General features: G+C 41.1%; 2 protein-coding genes across 5 annotated transcripts in view; one reads left to right on the top strand and one right to left on the bottom strand.

Moving 5' to 3' along the window:
- Window positions 1-20,833, bottom strand: part of LOC146760220 (uncharacterized) — a 54,261-nt gene that overhangs the window by 17,783 nt on the left and 15,645 nt on the right. For 3 of the 4 annotated variants that reach the window (XR_014947347.1, XM_085550736.1, XM_085550735.1), the window contains exons 12-24: window positions 16,489-16,636; window positions 15,692-15,753; window positions 14,848-14,950; window positions 13,105-13,166; window positions 11,985-12,087; window positions 10,245-10,306; window positions 9,125-9,227; window positions 7,529-7,557; window positions 7,364-7,427; window positions 7,239-7,274; window positions 4,333-4,418; window positions 1,954-2,868; window positions 884-1,101 (exon numbers count right to left, since the gene is read on the bottom strand). Coding sequence is in view for 3 of the 4 variants with exons in the window: in XM_085550736.1 (XP_085406862.1) it covers window positions 884-1,101; window positions 1,954-2,868; window positions 4,333-4,418; window positions 7,239-7,274; window positions 7,364-7,427; window positions 7,529-7,557; window positions 9,125-9,227; window positions 10,245-10,306; window positions 11,985-12,087; window positions 13,105-13,166; window positions 14,848-14,950; window positions 15,692-15,753; window positions 16,489-16,636 (1,991 nt within the window). In the remaining variant the exon portion in view is untranslated. Of the gene's footprint in view, window positions 1-883; window positions 1,102-1,953; window positions 2,869-4,332; window positions 4,419-5,792; window positions 7,074-7,238; window positions 7,275-7,363; window positions 7,428-7,528; window positions 7,558-9,124; window positions 9,228-10,244; window positions 10,307-11,984; window positions 12,088-13,104; window positions 13,167-14,847; window positions 14,951-15,691; window positions 15,754-16,488; window positions 16,637-20,833 lie in introns of those variants that run through there. The other variant, XM_085550737.1, reaches the window with a different exon arrangement.
- LOC146760221 (uncharacterized) lies at window positions 17,161-19,631 on the top strand. Its single transcript, XM_085550738.1, has one exon. The coding sequence runs from the start codon at window positions 17,798-17,800 to the stop codon at window positions 19,628-19,630; it is 1,833 nt and encodes a 610-aa protein (XP_085406864.1). The 5' UTR covers window positions 17,161-17,797; the 3' UTR covers window position 19,631.

Here is a 20,833-nt window from a genome sequence, read left to right as displayed (position 1 = left end):
ATTAATTCCTTCTATTTACAGATGTTTGGGAATTCTGAAAAATGTTTAGAATCAAATCCAGGCCAAATCAGGAACGGCTTTGTCTTACTCACAATCCCCTTCCACGTACTGGGAGACTGCTGGCACATCCTGAAGTTTATTTCCCTCAGCTTATTCTCACAGAGTTTCATGCTCTGTGATCAGCCTGGAAAGCCTCTACTGAACTCACACATGTTGACTACGATCTCTTGAAGGCCATAAAAAGAAATGCACACAAGTACTTGGAGGCCAAAAGTTGGACCCAGTGCTCCAGACACAGACACAGACACAGACCAACTAGACTCCTCCCTTCAGCTTCTTGACTCTGCAACCCAGGATGCTGCTGGCCTTCTCAGCTGCAAGATCATTCTGACTCACGTTGCACTTAATCTCTGCCAAAGCCCCCGGAGGCTTCTCAGCGAATCAGCTCACCAGCCAGAGCATTTCACTGTGTACACAAGGGGTTCCTCCATCCCATGTGCAAGGGCTTTGAATTCGTTCTTGATTAATTTATTAGGCATAGGAGGTAAGATTCCAAAGACACGATTAGAGTCAGTGTTAAGGAAGAAATTCTCTGGGAAGCCTGGTCTGGTGGTTGGTGACCCTGCACATAGCAGGGGGGTTGAAACTAGATGATCATTGTGGTCCTTTTGAACCTGGGCCATTCTATGATTCTGTGATTAAGACCTCTATCACCTCCAGCAAAATTGATCTGAACCTCCACTGTGCATTTAGTTCTTCGAAAAATATACTTTTAAAACAGTTTGGGAAGCAGGGGACTACTCAGCATAGCTTTCAATGAGGAAAGTGCTTCAATTACAAGATTTAAAACAATCTAATTCTACGGATTATTTTATTAGCTTACCCTTTTACTGGCATTTCAAGTAATTTTGGTCTCTCCTCAGATGAAGAATTCTTTGTGTGTTTTTCTTCTATCATTTTTTCGTTCTTCCTTAGAGCAAGCTTTTCTTTTACTGGTTGATGGGTAATATTGCTTGCTGGTGTATTTGATTTATCAAGACTTTCCTGTTTCTCCACTGCTTGCATTTTGAAATGTCTCCGCTTCCTTTTTTCCTTCTCAACCTATGAAGAGAAAATTAAGCTTCATATATTCTTCTGATTCTAAAGGAGATCCAAGACCAAATAATCTAAGCTTGACTTTTAAAATAATGTAAAATAAAAAAGATTTTCCCCAAAAATTACTCTACAAAATGTACCAAGTCAACAAATATACTCTGAATTCACTCTTGATTTGAAGTATAACAATCAAACAAAAACAAAAAAGCAAAGCAGCCCTTAGGAAACAAACGATAAAAGCATTACTAATGGATAAGAAATCAGATGGACTACACAACAGTAGTTGTAGAAACACAAAGTATGAGTGGATGTATGATGTCGTACTTCCTTAATGATGAGGAAAAAAGCAAACTGAACTCAAAAGCAGAAACAGCTTCACAGCAATCAGGAATTTTAGTGAGAGGCAATGAAGGCACACCATGCACAAACCACAGCAATCGAAGAGATAAATCAAGACCCTGTTCAGAAGCTATTTTCATTCCTTGATCGACAATCAAAACTGGTGTACTTGTATGAATTTCTTTTGATGGTAATGAGGTGATAACTACTTACACTGCAACTGACTGCCACTTATTGTCAAAGTGAAACAATACGTTTTGCTTTCTCAAAACCTTCTGATTACGTTATGGGGAAAAGCACAGTTCTCCACTGCTTTCCTTATTTATGAGCAACGTTCTTCTCTTAAGACAAAAAAAAACAATTTGCACAAAGCACCTTCTTTTAATGATCAATAGCTAACATGAACAGGACCACTGATACTGAGAAAGACTAAAGGAACAGCAGGTGAACTTCTACCTCTTTTTGTAGCTCTACCTTCTCTTTTTCCAAAGCCAGGAATACCATTTGCAGCATTCCTACCTTACTCTTAAATCTTTCCACATCTTGTTTTAGTTCTTCATCCAGATTCCTTTTCAGCATGCCACAAGGTTGCTGAGCATGCGGGAAAAGATTTTCGATTTCTGTTTCTCCTATTTCCTTGCTTTTGATTAGGCAGTCTCTGGGAACACTGTCACTAAGACAGATGTCCTTGCCAATTTTCTTCTCGCTTATAAAGCCAAGTGTACTTTCACCATTTGTGGAAACAGGTCTTATATTAGGAAGATTATTAGAAATGTCATCCCAAATATTTGTTTTTAAACAATGTCTCAGGGAATACTCAGGACTTCCCTCTACATTCCTACTAATCCCATTCTCATTCTCTTCCATTTCCTCTGCTTTTGATAGATGTACTTTTGTATTATCTGTGTAATTAGCGCAGCCTTCTTCATCTGGTATTCTCCAGGTATTTTCCATGCTCGCATTTAAGTTACTGTGATCAGGAAGGACACAGAGACTCGGAATAACTATTTCAGGTTTGGATTCTTTTAGGTCTACGTTAAGTTTCACATCTCCAAATTCACCTTTACTTTCTAACTTATCACTTGATTCTGTCACACAAGATGAAACACAAAGACTCTTCCATTCTTCAATGAGGTCATCTTCTGCCACTTCTGCCACAAGGGATGGAGCTTTCTCAGATTCATTAATTTCACCAAACAGCTGCTTCAGCTCTGCTGTAATGTTTGTAAAATTTCTTTTCAACTCCCTTTTCTCTTTTTCAATCCACATCCTTTTGTATCTTTCTTCCCACAGCTTTAGACTTAACTGCTTGTCAGCACTGTGGGATTCCTCATTTTCTGCTAGGGCTTCCTGATGAGAAATTTCTGCTTTGTCAGTCTGCTTTTCATGTGCTGTATTTTCTATCAAGTTGGTAGTTTCTAAAACATATTTATCCTTAAGTAAGCAGGTAAAGACAGAAAAATTACCAAGAAAAATGAAATTACCGTTAAGCCATATAATTTACATTGCAAACTCATCCCATCATACAACAACAACAAAACAAGGATACCTTATTTATTTTTTCCTCAAAACAGAAGGATCTAGTTTAGAAACATAAACCAATCAAACAGATCAAAACCAATCAGTAACAACAGAAAACACAACTGCCCAAATTTTCCCATACTCCATTACTTTCTACTGACTGTCCCTTTAAACCCCCTGTTGGTGAGCATTCATAACAAGCGTGAGTGATCATAACAAGCTTTTTTACTAACCACCACAAGGGACTGGCTACATTACAATCACTTATGCTCCTCAGAGTCAGAATTATTAAATTCTATTCCAAGCTCCCAAGACAAATATTTAAAAGGAATACCTGTTCATTCCTGCCCTCAGCCCAAAATCAAGAACTGAGACATCTATCCAAACGGTACCATGCCTCAAGCTCACTGACCAGCTCCTCTCTCCAGCCTTCTCACTATCTCTGACTTCACAGTCCCTGCAAAGTTGCCCTTGGTTTGTGTTCCCTTCTGAACAAGGTCTGCAGCCTTGGCATCCCAAGGAACCACAACTATTGTCCTTCTTACTCTGGTTATAGAGGCCCTTTTCTCCTTCCACATCGTAACTCCACAAAAATCTTTCACAATGGAGAGCATCTCAGTCACCACCTGTCTCAGCCACTTCATTTCCAAGCTCCATTCACTTTGCACATCCGCTACCACCTTCCAATACTCAAGTTCTGCTCTCTACCTGCTGAAATGAATCACATCCCTCTTCCACAGTGCCTTGGATGTATGATGATATTACTTCCTCCACTTCCCTTGAGGTATTACAGAAGACTCCAGACACTCAATGAAGATCCCTACCCAGTCCTGTATGCTCAATACAAACAGGACGCCTAGCCTATATTCCTCCATAATGACCTTCAAAAAATATTTTCGAACACTTACTAACTTGATCAGACAAGGAGATATTTTGCAGAGGCAGAGAAAGCACTGACAGATCATATTTCAGGTTTTTACTTAATCTTTCTAATACACAGAGGAAAATCTGGCGTGTTTAGTCAAAGAAATAATCACATGATATAAAATTTTGCTCCCAAATGAGTATGTATTTTGCATAGGAAAAAACAAAAAACCCACCACATGACTGCACTGTTTCTCAGAATTGCACGCAAGGAAAAACAGTGGTCAGTGTTTAAGCAAACCAGCTGGAAACATACCAGGACAATGGTATGTATTCATCACAACAGCAAGCATTTTATACAGCCATGAGAAGACAATATCTAACTTCAGATGATACAAACTTCATGTGCAAGATGCTTTTTTCAGAACCACTTACTGACTGGTAAGCTTTCTTTTAACTTACAATACAGTTTATCAATTCAGATTATAATTCACAATATTTGGTTTCACATACCTGCCTCCCAAAGTTTTCAGTGGCATCCTTGACCATCTCTTTTTTAGCTGATGACGACACATGAACGGTAGATTCTGAGTGCTCACCTACAGTGAAAAAATTACATCTTTATAACGAACATGACTTATTACAAATTAATTATACCTAGAGTACATCCTGAATCATTGCATTTGTGAGAAAATAGCACAAACTAACACAGCCTCTCAAGCGTATTATTATTTACGATTTGAACATAATATTACAAAACAGTTTGAAGATGCCTCTGTGCGAACTAATCCCTCTCAGGGCATTTTCCCTTTCATTCCTAAGGGAAATTTGATGAAAATCAGTCAGAAATACACCTTTAAGAATCTCAAATGGTTTACATGTAGAACTATATTTATACATACATGACACACTGTATGCTATACAGCAATCGGCTAGATTCCTCTAGCTACTTTCATTTCTCCTTGTTTTGTGCCACAAAGGGTCTTGTTTAACCCTTTTAGAGTTAGAAATACTTGTACCATAGGAATTATAACACTCTGCAGAAGAAATACAGCTTGCTGAAACCCAAACATAGGAGTTTGAGACAAACTTTCACATATATTTCTTAATACCTGATCTTTGAGCAAATACATGGATTATAGAAAAAAACCAGACACGAGGAAGGATGAACAGAAAATACATGAAATGATGACATAAAATGAGCTATGAAAAGACTGTTTTTCCTATCTAACTTTGCCACGTCCCACACCATCACTGGACTACATTTCACATGACTACATAAAACAGACAAAACAAGAACTCACAGAATCACAGAAACACAAAGGATGGAAAAGACCTCCAAGATCATGGGTAAATTAGGTTGCTAAGTCACTATCCACCATATTTAAAGAGTTGTGGCAGTCAGGTAAAACCCTTAGTGACAGGAGAAAGGGAAACATCACACTTGTTTTTAAAGAGTTTAAGAAAGGAGGTACTTTCCATGGCCCAGACAACCTTCTATTATGGAGTGACTAGAGTGGAGGATAAAGAAATAGCAACTGATGTTAGCTACCTAGAGAGCTCATCTCTCTAAATTGGAGAAATATCATGGATGGATTCTTTGGTAGACAGAGAAGTGCTGCCAAGTGGTGTATCTGATATGTTAGTGAAAAGAGATCGCATTCAGACGGATACTGACAGCCTACAGAAGCAGATCTTATGATGTTCAGCAAGGCCAAGCGCAAGATCCTGCACCTGGGCTGGGAAGTCATCAGCTTCAGCACAGGCTGGACAATGAACAGACTGAGAGCAGTCCTGTGGAAAAGTACTTGGGGATAATGCTGGATGAAGAATTACATATAAGCTGAGAATGCATGCTTGCAGTCCAAAAAGCCAATTGCACCCTGGGCCACAAAAAAAGAAGCACTGCATGGCCAGAAGGCCAAGAGAGGTGGTGTCCCCTTCTACTCCACTCTTTCAAAACCCTACCAGGAGCACCAAGTTCATCTCTGGGGCCCCCAGCACAAAAAATCTCTGGCTAGAGCAGGTCCAGGGAAGGGTCTCAAAAAACAATTTGAGGACTGGAACACTTTTCCTATGAGGAAAGCTGACAGAGTTGGGGAATAGAAGAGTTTGCAGAGACCATATGATGGCCTTTCAATAATTACTGGGGGCTTACACGAAAGACTTTTAACTATGGCCTGTAGTGACAGAGCAAAGGGTAACAGTTTTAAACTAAAAGATCGTTCAGATTAGATATAAGGAATAAATTCTTGATGAGGGTGATGAGGCACTGCAACAGGTTACCCACAGCTGGGAAGTTTCAATTAGGTGATTTTTAAAGGTCCTTTCCAGCCCAATTCTATAATTCAATGATTCTAACCACCTTTTGTGCATCTTACAGAAACAATAGCACTGCAGTAGAGAATCTCCTATTCTTTATGCAAACACACGTACATTTTTTTTCTAGAAAGAAGTTTAACCTCTATTGTCATCAAAAGAAACAGTACCTTTTTTCCCAAGACATGGATGTCAAACAGCTTGGAGCAATTTCCATTCCATACTTAGAAGTTGCAATAGTTTTCTGAACTCTTATCTAATCATCTACTTCATATGCTTGCTTATATAGGTTTTCACCTGATTTGTAATTTTCAGGGCTCGTTGTAGAAATTCTAAGACCTTAATAGGGAACTGTTTTGTATCTTGCTAACAAATACTTAAATTCACATATATCAGAATTAAGAAATTAAGAACCCATTGAGGTTAGATATACTCTCTCCCATGTATAATAAATGATCTAGCTGCTTCACTTTTATTTATCTTTCCCAACCAAAAGGAATACCTGCCAACATACTTCCACTCACTGCCTCCCACCTACACTCTCTTTCCCATGTCCTTCCACTAGCTCTAAACTCAGTGGCCAGTTTAAACAAAACATGAGAGGATGGCTTTGGAAGAGCATACGTAATACATGTTTTCATACAACTGCCAGAGAGGCAAAGAAAAAGCCAGGTAAATAATCAATCATGCTAATGAAGCATAAGCCTGTGAACCACCCATTCTGTCCCACCTGCAGCTCCTGGACAGCTCCATCTGCAGACCCTAGACAGTAATCAGACACAGGACATGACCCCTGTTGCTCCTCTGCAGATCGGTATATTTGGCAATGAGAAGGAAATGAGTAAATGTGGACTGCCTGACAAGGGGTGATGATAGCAGGTATGCTGGAGGAACCTTACACTGTAGAAGGATGTTTACAAATGTTGAATGGAGCTCTAGTGGAGAAAACACCCAAAGATAGAGCCATATTTCATTAAATCTGCTGCTGAAATAACATCTTGCTAGCAAAACATTAATTTAATATGAAGAATTTACAACTACAATGTATCTGCCCACAAAGGGACATGACAAAAAAAAAAACAACAACTATTTATAAATACCTTCAATATCATCTACACTCAATTTCTCCTGTGGATCTGCAAAACAAATGAATCAAATGCTTAATTAAATATGCTTATCAGAAAGATTTTTGAAGCTAAAATCAGAATATAAAAGACATCATTACCTGATTTTTGCTTTTCTGTTTTTGAAGATGTTTCATTCATCTCTAAAACTGCAGAAACCTTTAACTATGAAAGACAAACCAATGAAAAATAAACACCCATACATTCAAAATAACTACATATTCATTAATGAGCAGGACAAGTAGATTTCAATGAAAAGCATTTACCTGCAAATTACTGGGTTTCTCTGAAAGGCCTGGAGGTGAAAAATGAAAGCGTTATTTTATTTAATTGAAGATATCTTTTATTCTTTACAACATTAGTAGGCTCTGTAATTGTTTCTTGCACAAATTACTTCATTGAGAGTGAAATAGCTAATATCCAATTATCTTATCACACAGAACTTGTAGTAGTATATAAGAAATAGAGTAATTCCCATCATCCACCTTTTATTAAAAAAAAAAAAAAAGAATCAAATCACAGAATGACAACAATTCATGTGAAGCATTAAGTTATGTCTATTAAGAGAACAAGATTAAAATATTTTGTTCCTTTTGGAAGCTGAATTCTGCTTTCTGGAAAAATTAATTAGAGCAGATAGCTCTGGCTTCTTAATGACCAATCAAGAAAGAACCCAGCAGAACTATGACTACTTCTATTCTAGCAGTGCATAATGTTGAGGCTACTTTCTCATTAACAGCTTATGGAAAGCAAGGGTAGAGACACAGCAACCTCATACAAACATCATTCAATGAGGTAAAAACAATCTGGTTCTCAACTGACCTCTCTGGATCAGTTTGCAAGGAAATAAATGATACAAACATTGCTTGGTTGTAATGCACAACATGTGCATTATTCCAAACCTTTTTCAAGTTTAGTGTCAAATCTTATTTCCTAACTCTCACAACCTACTGCCCTGTGCTGCAGTCATCTTATACTTTACTACTCCATTCATGAAACAAGCATACAAAATGCTTCTACGAATTGTTCCACAAAAGAATTTTTACATTTAAATAAATACTAAAAACAAATCATCAAGACTTGATTTTCGAACACTAGGTGGTCAAGTAACATGGAAATACATTAGAAAGATTACCACAGTCACCTCTTCCCCCCTCCCACACTGATTTCAAGCTTAGCAGAATTCATAAGAAGCAGACATTAAAGATAATTGGTAAGTTGATTTATGGATTCCAGAAGCTTGCTAATATTTGGTGTCTACTTACAAAAATAAAATTGGACTTGCCTTTTAGGCTATGTCATTGAATCCATATTATAAGCCATATTGCCAAAGCACTCGCAAAGAGATAAAAGCTTAATTCCAATACCAAAAAGACAATCAGGATGGTCATAAAGCAACTGCCAAGAGCTGCAGGTGGAAACCCGCAGCAACATAACAACAATTTGCCCACATATTTTAGTTCTTAAAGAAAAACAGGAAACTAAAAAAAAAATAAATAAACAAACAAAAAGATTAACCAAATGATATTTTCTTCTGCTGATTATCCAGAAATATCCAAATCCTCAGACAGATAAATCTTAAACCAGATACCAATCTCACCACTTTAAGCAACAACTTAAAGCAAAGAAAATAAACAAACACCCAAACACATACATGTCCGAAAAAACCACAATGAACGCAAGAACGTCCTGGACTAATCCAACAGGCCAGCAAGTGCAGTGTTCACTGCTGTTAATTAACAACAGCCAAGCACTTCATTGCTACAGCACATATTCACTGAACAACAGGACTAACAAGGAGAGCAAAAGAAAAATTTCACTTGTCTATAAACACAGACAAATCCAATCTATGAGATATTTACCCTTGTTGTGCTCCCCTGAAACACTCTGCAAGCGTACTCCATGTTCAATTGCAGGTGGGAGAAACACAGGAGGAGATGCTTTCCTCGGACCTTCAGAACACGGCTGTACAATACAGTACATACGCGTAAGAATTTGTACAAAACAATTTTTTTAAAATAAAATCTAACAAAGGTTTTTGCATTTTAAATAAAAGGGCAAAAAATCCTCACAATTCATCTAAACTATTCCATAATGTTGATTAAGGCTGGCAAATCAGAGAGGCACACAAGAAATTAACACAGGAAATCAAGATGTCGATTGTGAACAAGAAGCTGCAGCTCTGTGTTGATTGAACATTTGCATCAAATTTGCGCCTGGCATTCAAATATGAGCCTACATTGCTGGGGCACATGTCCCACAATGTTGAGTGAGTGCATCACTACGTTGCAAAAGCAAGATTTGATCTGCTTAAAGGCCAAAAAGGCAAAGCTGATAGCAATTAAGCTATCTAGAAAGTCTTGTATTTTTAAGAAAGGAGTGGGGAATTAGTTTTTTTCCCAACAACAAAGGCTAGAGGGGAAGTAGCTACAGACCCTGCTCACTCTCATCTTGAGAATTATCAGACAGAAAGGAAAAGCACAGCCAGCACACTTGGTGTCTGCTGAACATGATTTTCAAAATCGGATTAAGTCTATCTAGAGAAGACAGAGGTTCTATACAGAAAAATCTAAATGTCTGGGTTGCTCAATGTATTGGCATCCATTAAACTCTGACTGGATCAGCAGAATAGATCTGAATAGTAGGGAAAAAAAAAATCCTCACAAAAATATGCCTGAGAAGTTCATAAGTTTAAAAGCAGCAATAAACTGCTGTATTAAAACTGTGCTAGAAAATCAACTCCAAAGCCTGCAGCCAGGAGGCCAACGTAAGTAGTTTGACATAACTTTGTCCCAGTACTATCTCAACAGAGAACCTACGCTACAGGTATTTCAATGACCCTCAGATACAGGACATCGAGCAGCAGCAACATGGGGTAAATAAGCCTCACCAGGGGCAGAGCTCAACTCAAAGGCAAGCTCTCACATAGTTCTCATCTGGCTCTCCCACAGACCGGGGAGATGCACATATCACAGAAAGTACCTCAGAATCCCAGGGAGAATCAGACTCTTCCTTTTTCTCTGCTCCTACTGCTGGCAGAGCACCTACAAAAAAATGGACAAAGAGAGACACTGAGAATTTACTGCACTCCACTTTTATACCCCATCAGTCAAACAAAGGATCTGAAAGATGAGTAACAGCACTACAGCAAAGGACAAACCAAGAAATGAGTTACACTCAACGGTAGCTTTACACCCAGTCACATCACAGTATTCTGTTTTCTCCTCTTCATTTCTTTTCCAGCAAAAGATGCATAAGAATCATGGCTGACATGACAATGTCCCTCGTGTTGGGACAACGTTAAGGAAGAAACTCCAGCATGCTTCAGACTCAGCATATGGACACCCTGAGTCATCTTCCCTCTTGCCTACACCTCCATCATCTGGCACTTACTATCACATTCCACTCTACAGGACACACCACAAAAGCACGATACAAAACAACCTCACACTAAGAGGAAGCTGCCAACACACACGGCTCCTTGCTTAGTGCTATCAAGGGATATCTCACCTGACCATGATTCATAATCCTGCAACTTCTGACCAGGTACATACACAAGGACTGACATTTAGGAATGAAACAGAAGCTCACAGCTCCAATACAGTCCAGAACACTGCAAGCATTTTAAATCTTATCACTTCAAAGTCTAGTATCTTCTGACCACCAAACTCCCATCTAGAGCAGACCACAGTCAGTTCTCTCTTCTAAGCTACTCCATTATGTAAAACAAACTCAGGATTGACTCACACAGAAACGCAAGGAAAATTTACAGGAATGAGCCAGACAGGAGCAATGGCGTCCGCTCTGGAAAACCGTAACTGCTGATTCCAGCCTGAGCGCTGACTATTCATGCTTTTCCAAAATAAACTCTTTGCACCTAAAATGCACTAAGAGAAAAGTGAATGCACCGTGAGTGCTGCTTCCACACCTTCTGAGCAACAACTGACCAATAGCTACATGAGCTCTGAAAACATCTACAGCAACAAGATATCCTCTGGAGACGGACATACTATCTTCTGCTCTGAGACCCTGGGGTGAGTACCTAAGCACCCACCTCTCTCTGAGGTCATGCTCTCAAGCATACAAACGAGTAGCGCAGGAGAGATCTCCTACATTTTACAACTGAACAAGGTGAGGCACTGGAAGAGTCTTCTCTGACTTTGAATCACGCCAGCTCTTGGCTGAAGCCCTGAAAAACCACAGCTTTTCAATCTGATAGTACCCATTAGAAAGGGAATCAATAGTGTCACACACAAGACACACTAGACTACCTACTTGTTTTGTGCAGATCAAGGAGAACACAGCAACAAAATTAATAAAGAAACTTGCATCAGACATAATCATTAGGAACCCAGCACCACCATTTGTGACCTTTAGGAAAGAACGAAAAGCAACAAAAGCTGCAGACCTTCTCCACCACAGCAGGCTAGGGTTCACAGCTAAATCTTAAGCCAGATACCACTCCCACCACTTTAAGCAACCACTTAAAGCAAAGAAAAACACCCGAACAAATACATATTCAAAAAGTATACAGAATGAACGCAAGAACCTCCTGGACTAATCAAGCAGGCCAGCAAGTGCAGTGTTCACTGCTGTTAATTAACAGCCAAGCACTTCATTGCTACAGCACATATTCACTGAACAACAGGACTAACAAGGAAAGCAAAAGAAAAATTTCACTTGTCTATAAACACAGACAAATCCAATCTATGAGATATTTACCCTTGTTGTGCTCCCCTGAAACACTCTGCAAGCGTACTCCATGTTCAACTGCAGGTGGGAGAAACACAGGAGGAGATGCTTTCCTCGGACCTTCGGAACACGGCTGTACAATACAGTACATACGCGTAAGAATTTGTACAAAACAATTTTTTTAAAATAAAATCTAACAAAGGTTTTTGCATTTTAAATAAAAGGGCAAAAAATCCTCACAATTCATCTAAACTATTCCATAATGCTGATTAAGGCTGGCAAATCACAGAGCCACACAAGAAATTAACACAGGAAATCAAGATGTCGATTGTGAACAAGAAGCTGCAGCTCTGTGTTGATTGAACATTTGCATCAAATTTGCGCCTGGCATTCAAATATGAGCCTACATTGCTGGGGCACGTGTCCCACAATGTTGAGTGAGTGCATCACTATGTTGCAAAAGCAAGATTTCATTTGCTTAAAGGCCAAAAAGGCAAAGCTGATAGCGATTAAAGCTATCTAGAAAGTCTTGTATTTTTAAGAAAGGAGTGGGGAATTAGTTTTTTCCCAACAACAAAGGCTAGAGGGGAAGTAGCTACAGACCCTGCTCACTCTCATCTTGAGAATTATCAGACAGAAAGGATAAGCACAGCCAGCACACTTGGTGTCTGCTGAACACGATTTTCAAAATCGGATTAAGTCTATCTAGAGAAGACAGAGGTTCTATACAGAAAAATCTAAATGTCTGGGTTGCTCAATGTATTGGCATCCATTAAACTCTGACTGGATCAGCAGAATAGATCTGAATAGTAGGGAAAAAAAAAATCCTCACAAAAATATGCCTGAGAAGTTCATAAGTTTAAAAGCAGCAATAAACTGCTGTATTAAAACTGTGCTAGAAAATCAACTCCAAAGCCTGCAGCCAGGAGGCCAACGTAAGTAGTTTGACATAACTTTGTCCCAGTACTATCTCAACAGAAAACCTACGCTACAGGTATTTCAATGACCCTCAGATACAGGACATCGAGCAGCAGCAACATGGGGTAAATAAGCCTCACCAGGGGCAGAGCTCAACTCAAAGGCAAGCTCTCATGTAGTTCTCATCTGGCTCTCCCACAGACCGGGGAGATGCACATATCACAGAAAGTACCTCAGAATCCCAGGGAGAATCAGACTCTTCCTTTTTCTCTGCTCCTACTGCTGGCAGAGCACCTACAAAAAAATGGACAAAGAGAGACACTGAGAATTTACTGCACTCCACTTTTATACCCCATCAGTCAAACAAAGGATCTGAAAGATGAGTAACAGCACTAAAGCAAAGGACAAACCAAGAAATGAGTTACACTCAACGGTAGCTTTACACCCAGTCACATCACAGTATTCTGTTTTCTCCTCTTCATTTCTTTTCCAGCAAAAGATGCATAAGAATCATGGCTGACATGACAATGTCCCTCGTGTTGGGACAACGTTAAGGAAGAAACTCCAGCATGCTTCAGACTCAGCATATGGACACCCTGAGTCATCTTCCCTCTTGCCTACACCTCCATCATCTGGCACTTACTATCACATTCCACCCTACAGGACACACCACAAAAGCACGATACAAAACAACCTCACACTAAGAGGAAGCTGCCAACACACACGGCTCCTTGCTTAGTGCTATCAAGGGATATCTCACCTGACCATGATTCATAATCCTGCAACTTCTGACCAGGTACATACACAAGGACTGACATTTAGGAATGAAACAGAAGCTCACAGCTCCAATACAGTCCAGAACACTGCAAGCATTTTAAATCTTATCACTTCAAGGTCTAGTATCTTCTGACCACCAAACTCTCATCTAGAGCAGACCACAGTCAGTTCTCTCTTCTAAGCTACTCCATTATGTAAAACAAACTCAGGATTGACTCACACAGAAACGCAAGGAAAATTTACAGGAATGAGCCAGACAGGAGCAATGGCGTCCGCTCTGGAAAACCGTAACTGCTGATTCCAGCCTGAGCGCTGACTATTCATGCTTTTCCAAAATAAACTCTTTGCACCTAAAATGCACTAAGAGAAAAGTGAATGCACCGTGAGTGCTGCTTCCACACCTTCTGAGCAGCAACTGACCAATAGCTACACGAGCTCTGAAAACATCTACAGCAACAAGATATCCTCTGGAGACGGACATACTATCTTCTGCTCTGAGACCCTGGGGTGAGTACCTAAGCACCCACCTCTCTCTGAGGTCATGCTCTCAAGCATACAAACGAGTAGCGCAGGAGAGATCTCCTACATTTTACAACTGAACAAGGTGAGGCACTGGAAGAGTCTTCTCTGACTTTGAATCAGGTCAGCTCTTGGCTGAAGCCCTGAAAAACCACAGCTTTTCAATCTGATAGTACCCATTAGAAAGGGAATCAATAGTGTCACACACAAGACACACTAGACTACCTACTTGTTTTGTGCAGATCAAGGAGAACACAGCAACAAAATTAATAAAGAAACTTGCATCAGACATAATCATTAGGAACCCAGCACCACCATTTGTGACCTTTAGGAAAGAACGAAAAGCAACAAAAGCTGCAGACCTTCTCCACCACAGCAGGCTAGGGTTCACAGCTAAATCTTAAGCCAGATACCACTCCCACCACTTTAAGCAACCACTTAAAGCAAAGAAAAACACCCGAACAAATACATATCCAAAAAGTATACAGAATGAACGCAAGAACCTCCTGGACTAATCAAGCAGGCCAGCAAGTGCAGTGTTCACTGCTGTTAATTAACAACAGCCAAGCACTTCATTGCTACAACACATATTCACTGAACAACAGGACTAACAAGGAAAGCAAAAGAAAAATTTCACTTGTCTATAAACACAGACAAATCCAATCTATGAGATATTTACCCTTGTTGTGCTCCCCTGAAACACTCTGCAAGCGTACTCCATGTTCAACTGCAGGTGGGAGAAACACAGGAGGAGATGCTTTCCTCGGACCTTCAGAACACGGCTGTACAATACAGTACATACGCGTAAGAATTTGTACAAGTCAATTTTTTAAAAATAAAATCTAACAAAGGTTTTTGCATTTTAAATAAAAGGGCAAAAAAATCCTTACAATTCATCTAAACTATTCCATAATGCTGATTAAGGCTGGCAAATCACAGAGCCACACAAGAAATTAACACAGGAAATCAAGATGTCGATTGTGAACAAGAAGCTGCAGCTCTGTGTTGATTGAACATTTGCATCAAATTTGCGCCTGGCATTCAAATATGAGCCTACATTGCTGGGGCACATGTCCCACAATGCTGAGTGAGTGCATCACTACGTTGCAAATGGAAGATTTGCTTTGCTTAAAGGCCAAAAAGGCAAAGCTGATAGCGATTAAAGCTATCTAGAAAATCTTGTACTTTTAAGAAAGGAGTAGGGAATCAGTTTTTTTTCCAAACAACAAAGGCTAGATGGGAAGTAGTTATTCTGTTTCACTACTGTGCTAGAAAATCAACTCAAAAGCCTGCAAACAAAGGTTCGATACAAGAAGCTTAAACTAACTTTGTCCCAGTACTATCTCCACACAGAACCTACACTACAAGTATTTCAATGACCCTCAGATACAGGACATCGAGCAGCAGCAATATGGGGTAAATAAGCCTCACCAGGGGCAGAGCTCAACTCAAAGGCAAGCTCTCATGTAGTTCTCATCTGGCTCTCCCACAGACTGGGGAGATGCACATTTCACAGAAAGTACCTCAGAATCCCTGGGAGAATCAGACTCTTCCTTTTTCTCTGCTCCTACTGTGGGTTGGGCTTCTACAAAAAAAAAGGAGAAATAGAGACACTGAGAAATATACTGCACTGCACTTTTATACCCCATCAGTCAAATAAAGGATCTGAAAGACGAGCAGTAATTCTACAGCAAAGAACAAACCAAACAGTGAGTCCCACTCAAGGGTAACTTTACACCCAGTCATATCACAGTATTCTCTTCACTCCTCTTCATCTGTTTTCCAGCAGAAGATGCCCAAGTAGGACAGCTGACATGGCTATGTCCATCAAGTTTGGACAATGTTCTGTGCAGCATCTTACCAATAGCTACACATGCTCTGAAGAAGTCTACTGCAACAAGCAGTGCTCTGGAGTCAGACTGGAAATAGTATCTTCTGCTTTCACACCCTGGGGTCTATGCCAAATTACCTAACCACAGCTTTTCAATCTGATAGTAGCATCGGAAAGGGAAACAATATTGTCACACACAAGATAGATTAGACTAGCTTCTTGTTTTGTTCAGACCGCATCAAGGAGAACACAGCAACAAAATTAATAAAGAAACTTGCATCATACGTAATCATTAGGAATCCAGCACCACCATTTGTGACCGTTAGGTAAGAACAAAAAAACCAAAAGCTGCAGACCTTCTCTACCACAGCAGGCTAGGGTTCACAGGTAACAGGAAAGTTTATCATCTTTGAGGATAATCATCATTTTACTTTATTTACTGAACATTAATACTTATAGAGGAGCAATCAGGATCATATTTAAACTCACTTCTCGCATAAGCTGTGTCTTCTGAAACTTTACGGACTTGATGTTTATTACTAGAAACAGAATGTTTCACATCCCCCAAAACTGTCGTTTGCAACTTCCTTCTAGAATCTTCCTTCTCCTGTTCTTCTTTCCATTTAGGTGACTCCTTCTAAAACAGATTGACCAAAACAGCTGAAAAGCACAGAAATCAATATCTACTTCACCACCCATTAACAACTTGGAAAACGGTTTTCTTGGGTAAGACTTAAATGAAGCAAAGTGCAACATGGTTTCTAAAGGCCTACAATTTTTAGTGGGAATCTGCACAATTAAACTGCAGTGCCTCATGTTGTAAACTTCATCTCTGGCTATGCAAAACCTCTGAGAAGCACTTCCTTGTGTCAATCTAAATGCAGTTTCATTGATATTATTCAGAAAGTCTTCTTTCTGCCTACATATCTCACAATTTCACTAGTTTCCTGCCCTCCATTTCATTCAAAACTTCCTTTTGTTTCTTCATTTCCAGTCATTACTTCATGAATTCTACTAAATGGCTACAACTTCTAATGGATATTATCCATTCCCTCCGTTTTACATAACAGAAAGTGCACAGATTCCAGAAAGAATGAAGTTTCCTGTCTTTCTCCTTCCAAAACTCTCCAATCTCATAATAAAAATATTGAAAATATGTGGAGAGTGTTTATGCAGAATGGCTTCATGAGAAAGGACATGAAGAGATTCCTCTAGTTAAATTGTAAAAGAATGAATGTGATTAAAGACAAAGACGGTTTATCCTAGGGACGGTCACGGGCTAAGCAGCTGTGGAGAAATCAGTATGTGAAAAGACAGGGTATGTAGCTAAAGATGAAATATGTATCTAGAAGCAAGGACGGCCTAAGGGAAAAGCAAGATGTGTAGCAAGGTGTAGACAAAGCTGCAAAGAAAAAGTATCTATAAGACTAACCACAAAGGTCAGATGAAGTAATGTCTAATTCACCAATCCTGAGCTTAACTTTTGCAATATGCATGAACTTATTACTGATTGTATAAATGAGATGCTGTAACACCTAATAAACGAGGCTTGTTGACCATGATAGTATGAGACTTGTCTCCCGCGGTTACTTCCAACAAATGGTGACCCCGACGTGATAAGGAAAAAAGGGCGCCACGGGTGAAGAACTGCGTTGGGTTCGGGTCCGGATTTCACAGCCCGACGGACGACGAAAGAGCTAAAATTGGAGCTCCGCGTCTCGAGTGACCACACAGGTGGGCTCGACCGACACGTGCTGCCGAAGCCTGGAGGGCTGCAACGGTACCGACGTGAGTAAAAATGGACAGGCAAGCAGCATATGATTTATTTTCCGCTTTTCTTAGGCGGAGACAGTTTAAGGGTATAGACTTAGAAAAGGATCTCCCTGCTTTATTGAGCCACGCGGTCTCATATGGCTTTTTTGCAAACCCCCACTTAGTGCATACATTAGAGGAGTGGCGGCGGTATGGGGATAAGTTGTGGGAGTTAGTTTTAGATGATGATAAGTCGGCAAAAAAGATAAGTAAGTTGTGGAAAGCAGTGCATAATGAGTTGTTGATGAGTCAGGCGGAAAAAAGGGCAGCTCAGGAAGCTCAAGCTGCGCAAAAACAGAATCAAGATTATGGGCTGCCATGGGGCACTAGCGTTCCAAACCCCCCTGTTTTTTCTTCCGTTACTCTGCCGTCTGCAGCCGCAGTGCCCTCTGCACCCCCTCGCGAAGTGCAGGCTGACCTAGCAACGGAGCCCGCAGAGGTCTCCTCTAGCCCCCCCTCTTCGCTGTCCGGAGCTCCGCCGTCCGGAGCCGACTCGGCGCCGCTCCCTGTCTCGGCACCGTCTGTGCCGCAGCCGCAGCCGTCCGGCTGCTCTGAGCTTTCGGTAGCTCCGGAGCTGTCAGTTCTGCGCGGGTCGGGTCCGATCTCTGGAGCTGGGTCTGATTTTGTGGGGACTGTTGCAAGGGAAAGACGCAAGTTGTGGTCTATGCTGGCAAGGCGCGGAATAGAGGATGGTGATAATGAATTAGTACAGGCAGCGACTGAGAATCTTGCATTTCCTGTTGTTTATGCTCCCTTGCCGCAGGGAGGAGTTCAGGCTGAGATTCAATCTCTAGACTGGAAGATGTTATCACAGTTGCGAGCTACTGTAGGGTCATATGGAGTGACTAGTGAACCGGCCAGGCAAATGCTAGATTATCTTTTTAGTGCACATATTCTTCTCCCAGCAGATATTAGAAGTATCACGAAATTGATTTATACTCCTCATCAGTTAATATTGTTTAATGCTCATTGGCATCAGTTAGCTGTGGCGTCTGCAGCAGTTCAGAGAGGACCAGGAGACCCCTTAGCAGGTGTAACAATGGAACAATTGTTGGGTCTTGGGGCATGGACTCGAATAGAGGCTCAGGCGATTTCTGACCCTGAAGTTTTGCGAGAAACTATGAATTTAGCCAGGAAAGCTATGGATAGTATAAAAGCTCCGGGAGGAACGCCCATTTACATGGGAATAAAACAGGGACGTGAGGAGCCGCTAGGTAATTTCATAGATAAAGTTGTGGATGCCATTAAGAAGGCTAGTGTTCCGGAATATATGCAAGGGGCTTTGATTAAACAATGTGTGCTTCAAAATGGTAATTCCTCAACCCGATCCCTGGTCAATACATTGCCCGGAGATTGGTCGATCCCTGAGTTGTTAGAAAAGGCTGCTTCGGTTCCAACTGGAACCCAGGCATTCTTAGTGAGTGCTTTGCAGAAAATTAGTGAGGGGTTGCAGGAGCAGGCAAAAGCATTTCAGGAGCAATCAAAATCCTCACATACTCAGGTTCTAGCAGCCCTTGCACCCCTCCAAGCTGCAGTCGCTACAAACCCACGCTCGCAGAACAGCCTCCGTATGAAATGTTTCCGTTGTGGAAAAACTGGACATTTTCGTCGCGATTGCCAAGCCACTGGGATTTGGTGCAGCAAATGTCGATCCAACACTCACAACGCTGCTGCCTGCAGGTCGGGAAACTCGAAAAGCAGCGCGAGCAGCAGCCGCGCTCGGACACAAGTAGCAGCTGCAGTATCGGCAACCCCCAACAGCAACAACCCCAACCTGCCACCAGCGGGAGCCTCGGCTTGGACTTGGCAGCCTCAGTAAATGTTACTATTTTGACTAATCAGCCCTATCGGATTCCTACTGGACTATTTGGCCCTGTCATGATTAATGGACAAGCAGTAGGAGGACTGTTATTGGGAAGATCGTCTGTCAGCATGATGGGACTGTTTGTTTTACCTGGAGTAATAGATGCGGACTATCAAGGGGAAATTATGATCATGGTACACACCCCTTACCCGCCTGTAAAAATACTTAAAGGGCAGCGTCTAGCTCAATTAGTGCCGCTGCCGCAGTTAGCCAAAGGACTGACTCCCCTTAAACAAGAGCCAAGAAAACAGGGAGCATTTGGCTCAACTGGGAAATTAACTTTGCTTACTCTTGATTTATCAACGCGCCCGAAAAAATCGTGCACTTTGCACTACCGTGATCAGAGTATTACTCTGACAGGACTTTTGGATACAGGAGCGGATACATCAATTATCACCCCAGGGGAGTGGCCGTCTGACTGGCCGCTTCAATCTTCAACTACCACAGTGTCAGGGGTCGGAGGAATGACACTGGCAAGCCGAACCCCCATGCTCACAGTGGAAATAGATGGCAGGAGAGCCACAGCAATTTTTTCACTTACACTACTTCCACCTACGGTATCCTGCCTTATCGGCAGGGACGTGCTGGCTCAACTGGGTCTTGTTCTTACCAATGAACACCCTTTAGTATAATGGCCATTGCTTGGACTTTCCCACTACCACTTACATGGACTACAGAAACTCCAGTCATGGTTAAGCAGTGGCCACTAAAAAGGGAAAGTCTTCAGCAAGCACATCAACTTGTGCAGGAGCAGTTTGCCCAGGGGCATTTGAAACTGTCTACTAGCCCTTGGAATACTCCGATATTCGTAATCAAAAAGAAATCTGGAAAATATCGTCTATTGCACGACCTAAGGGCTGTCAACGACCAGATGGAGCCCATGGGGGCGCTACAACCCGGATTACCCAACCCTTCTATGATTCCCGAGAATTGGCCCATCCTCATCATCGACCTGAAAGACTGTTTCTTTACAATTGCCTTACACCCCCAGGATACAAAACGTTTTGCTTTTACTCTGCCAGCGATAAATAGGGGAGAACCCGACAAGCGATTTGAATGGACAGTGTTACCACAAGGAATGCGTAACTCCCCAACCATTTGCCAGCTGTATGTCGATGCAGCACTGCAACCGTTACGCCGAGAAATGCCGGACACTAT

This window comes from Coturnix japonica, chromosome 6 (genome assembly GCF_054131305.1).
Source record: "Coturnix japonica strain WE chromosome 6, WE-NBRP24, whole genome shotgun sequence".
Classification (NCBI taxonomy): Eukaryota; Metazoa; Chordata; class Aves; order Galliformes; family Phasianidae; genus Coturnix; species Coturnix japonica.
This window is presented reverse-complemented; position numbering and strand designations above follow the sequence as displayed.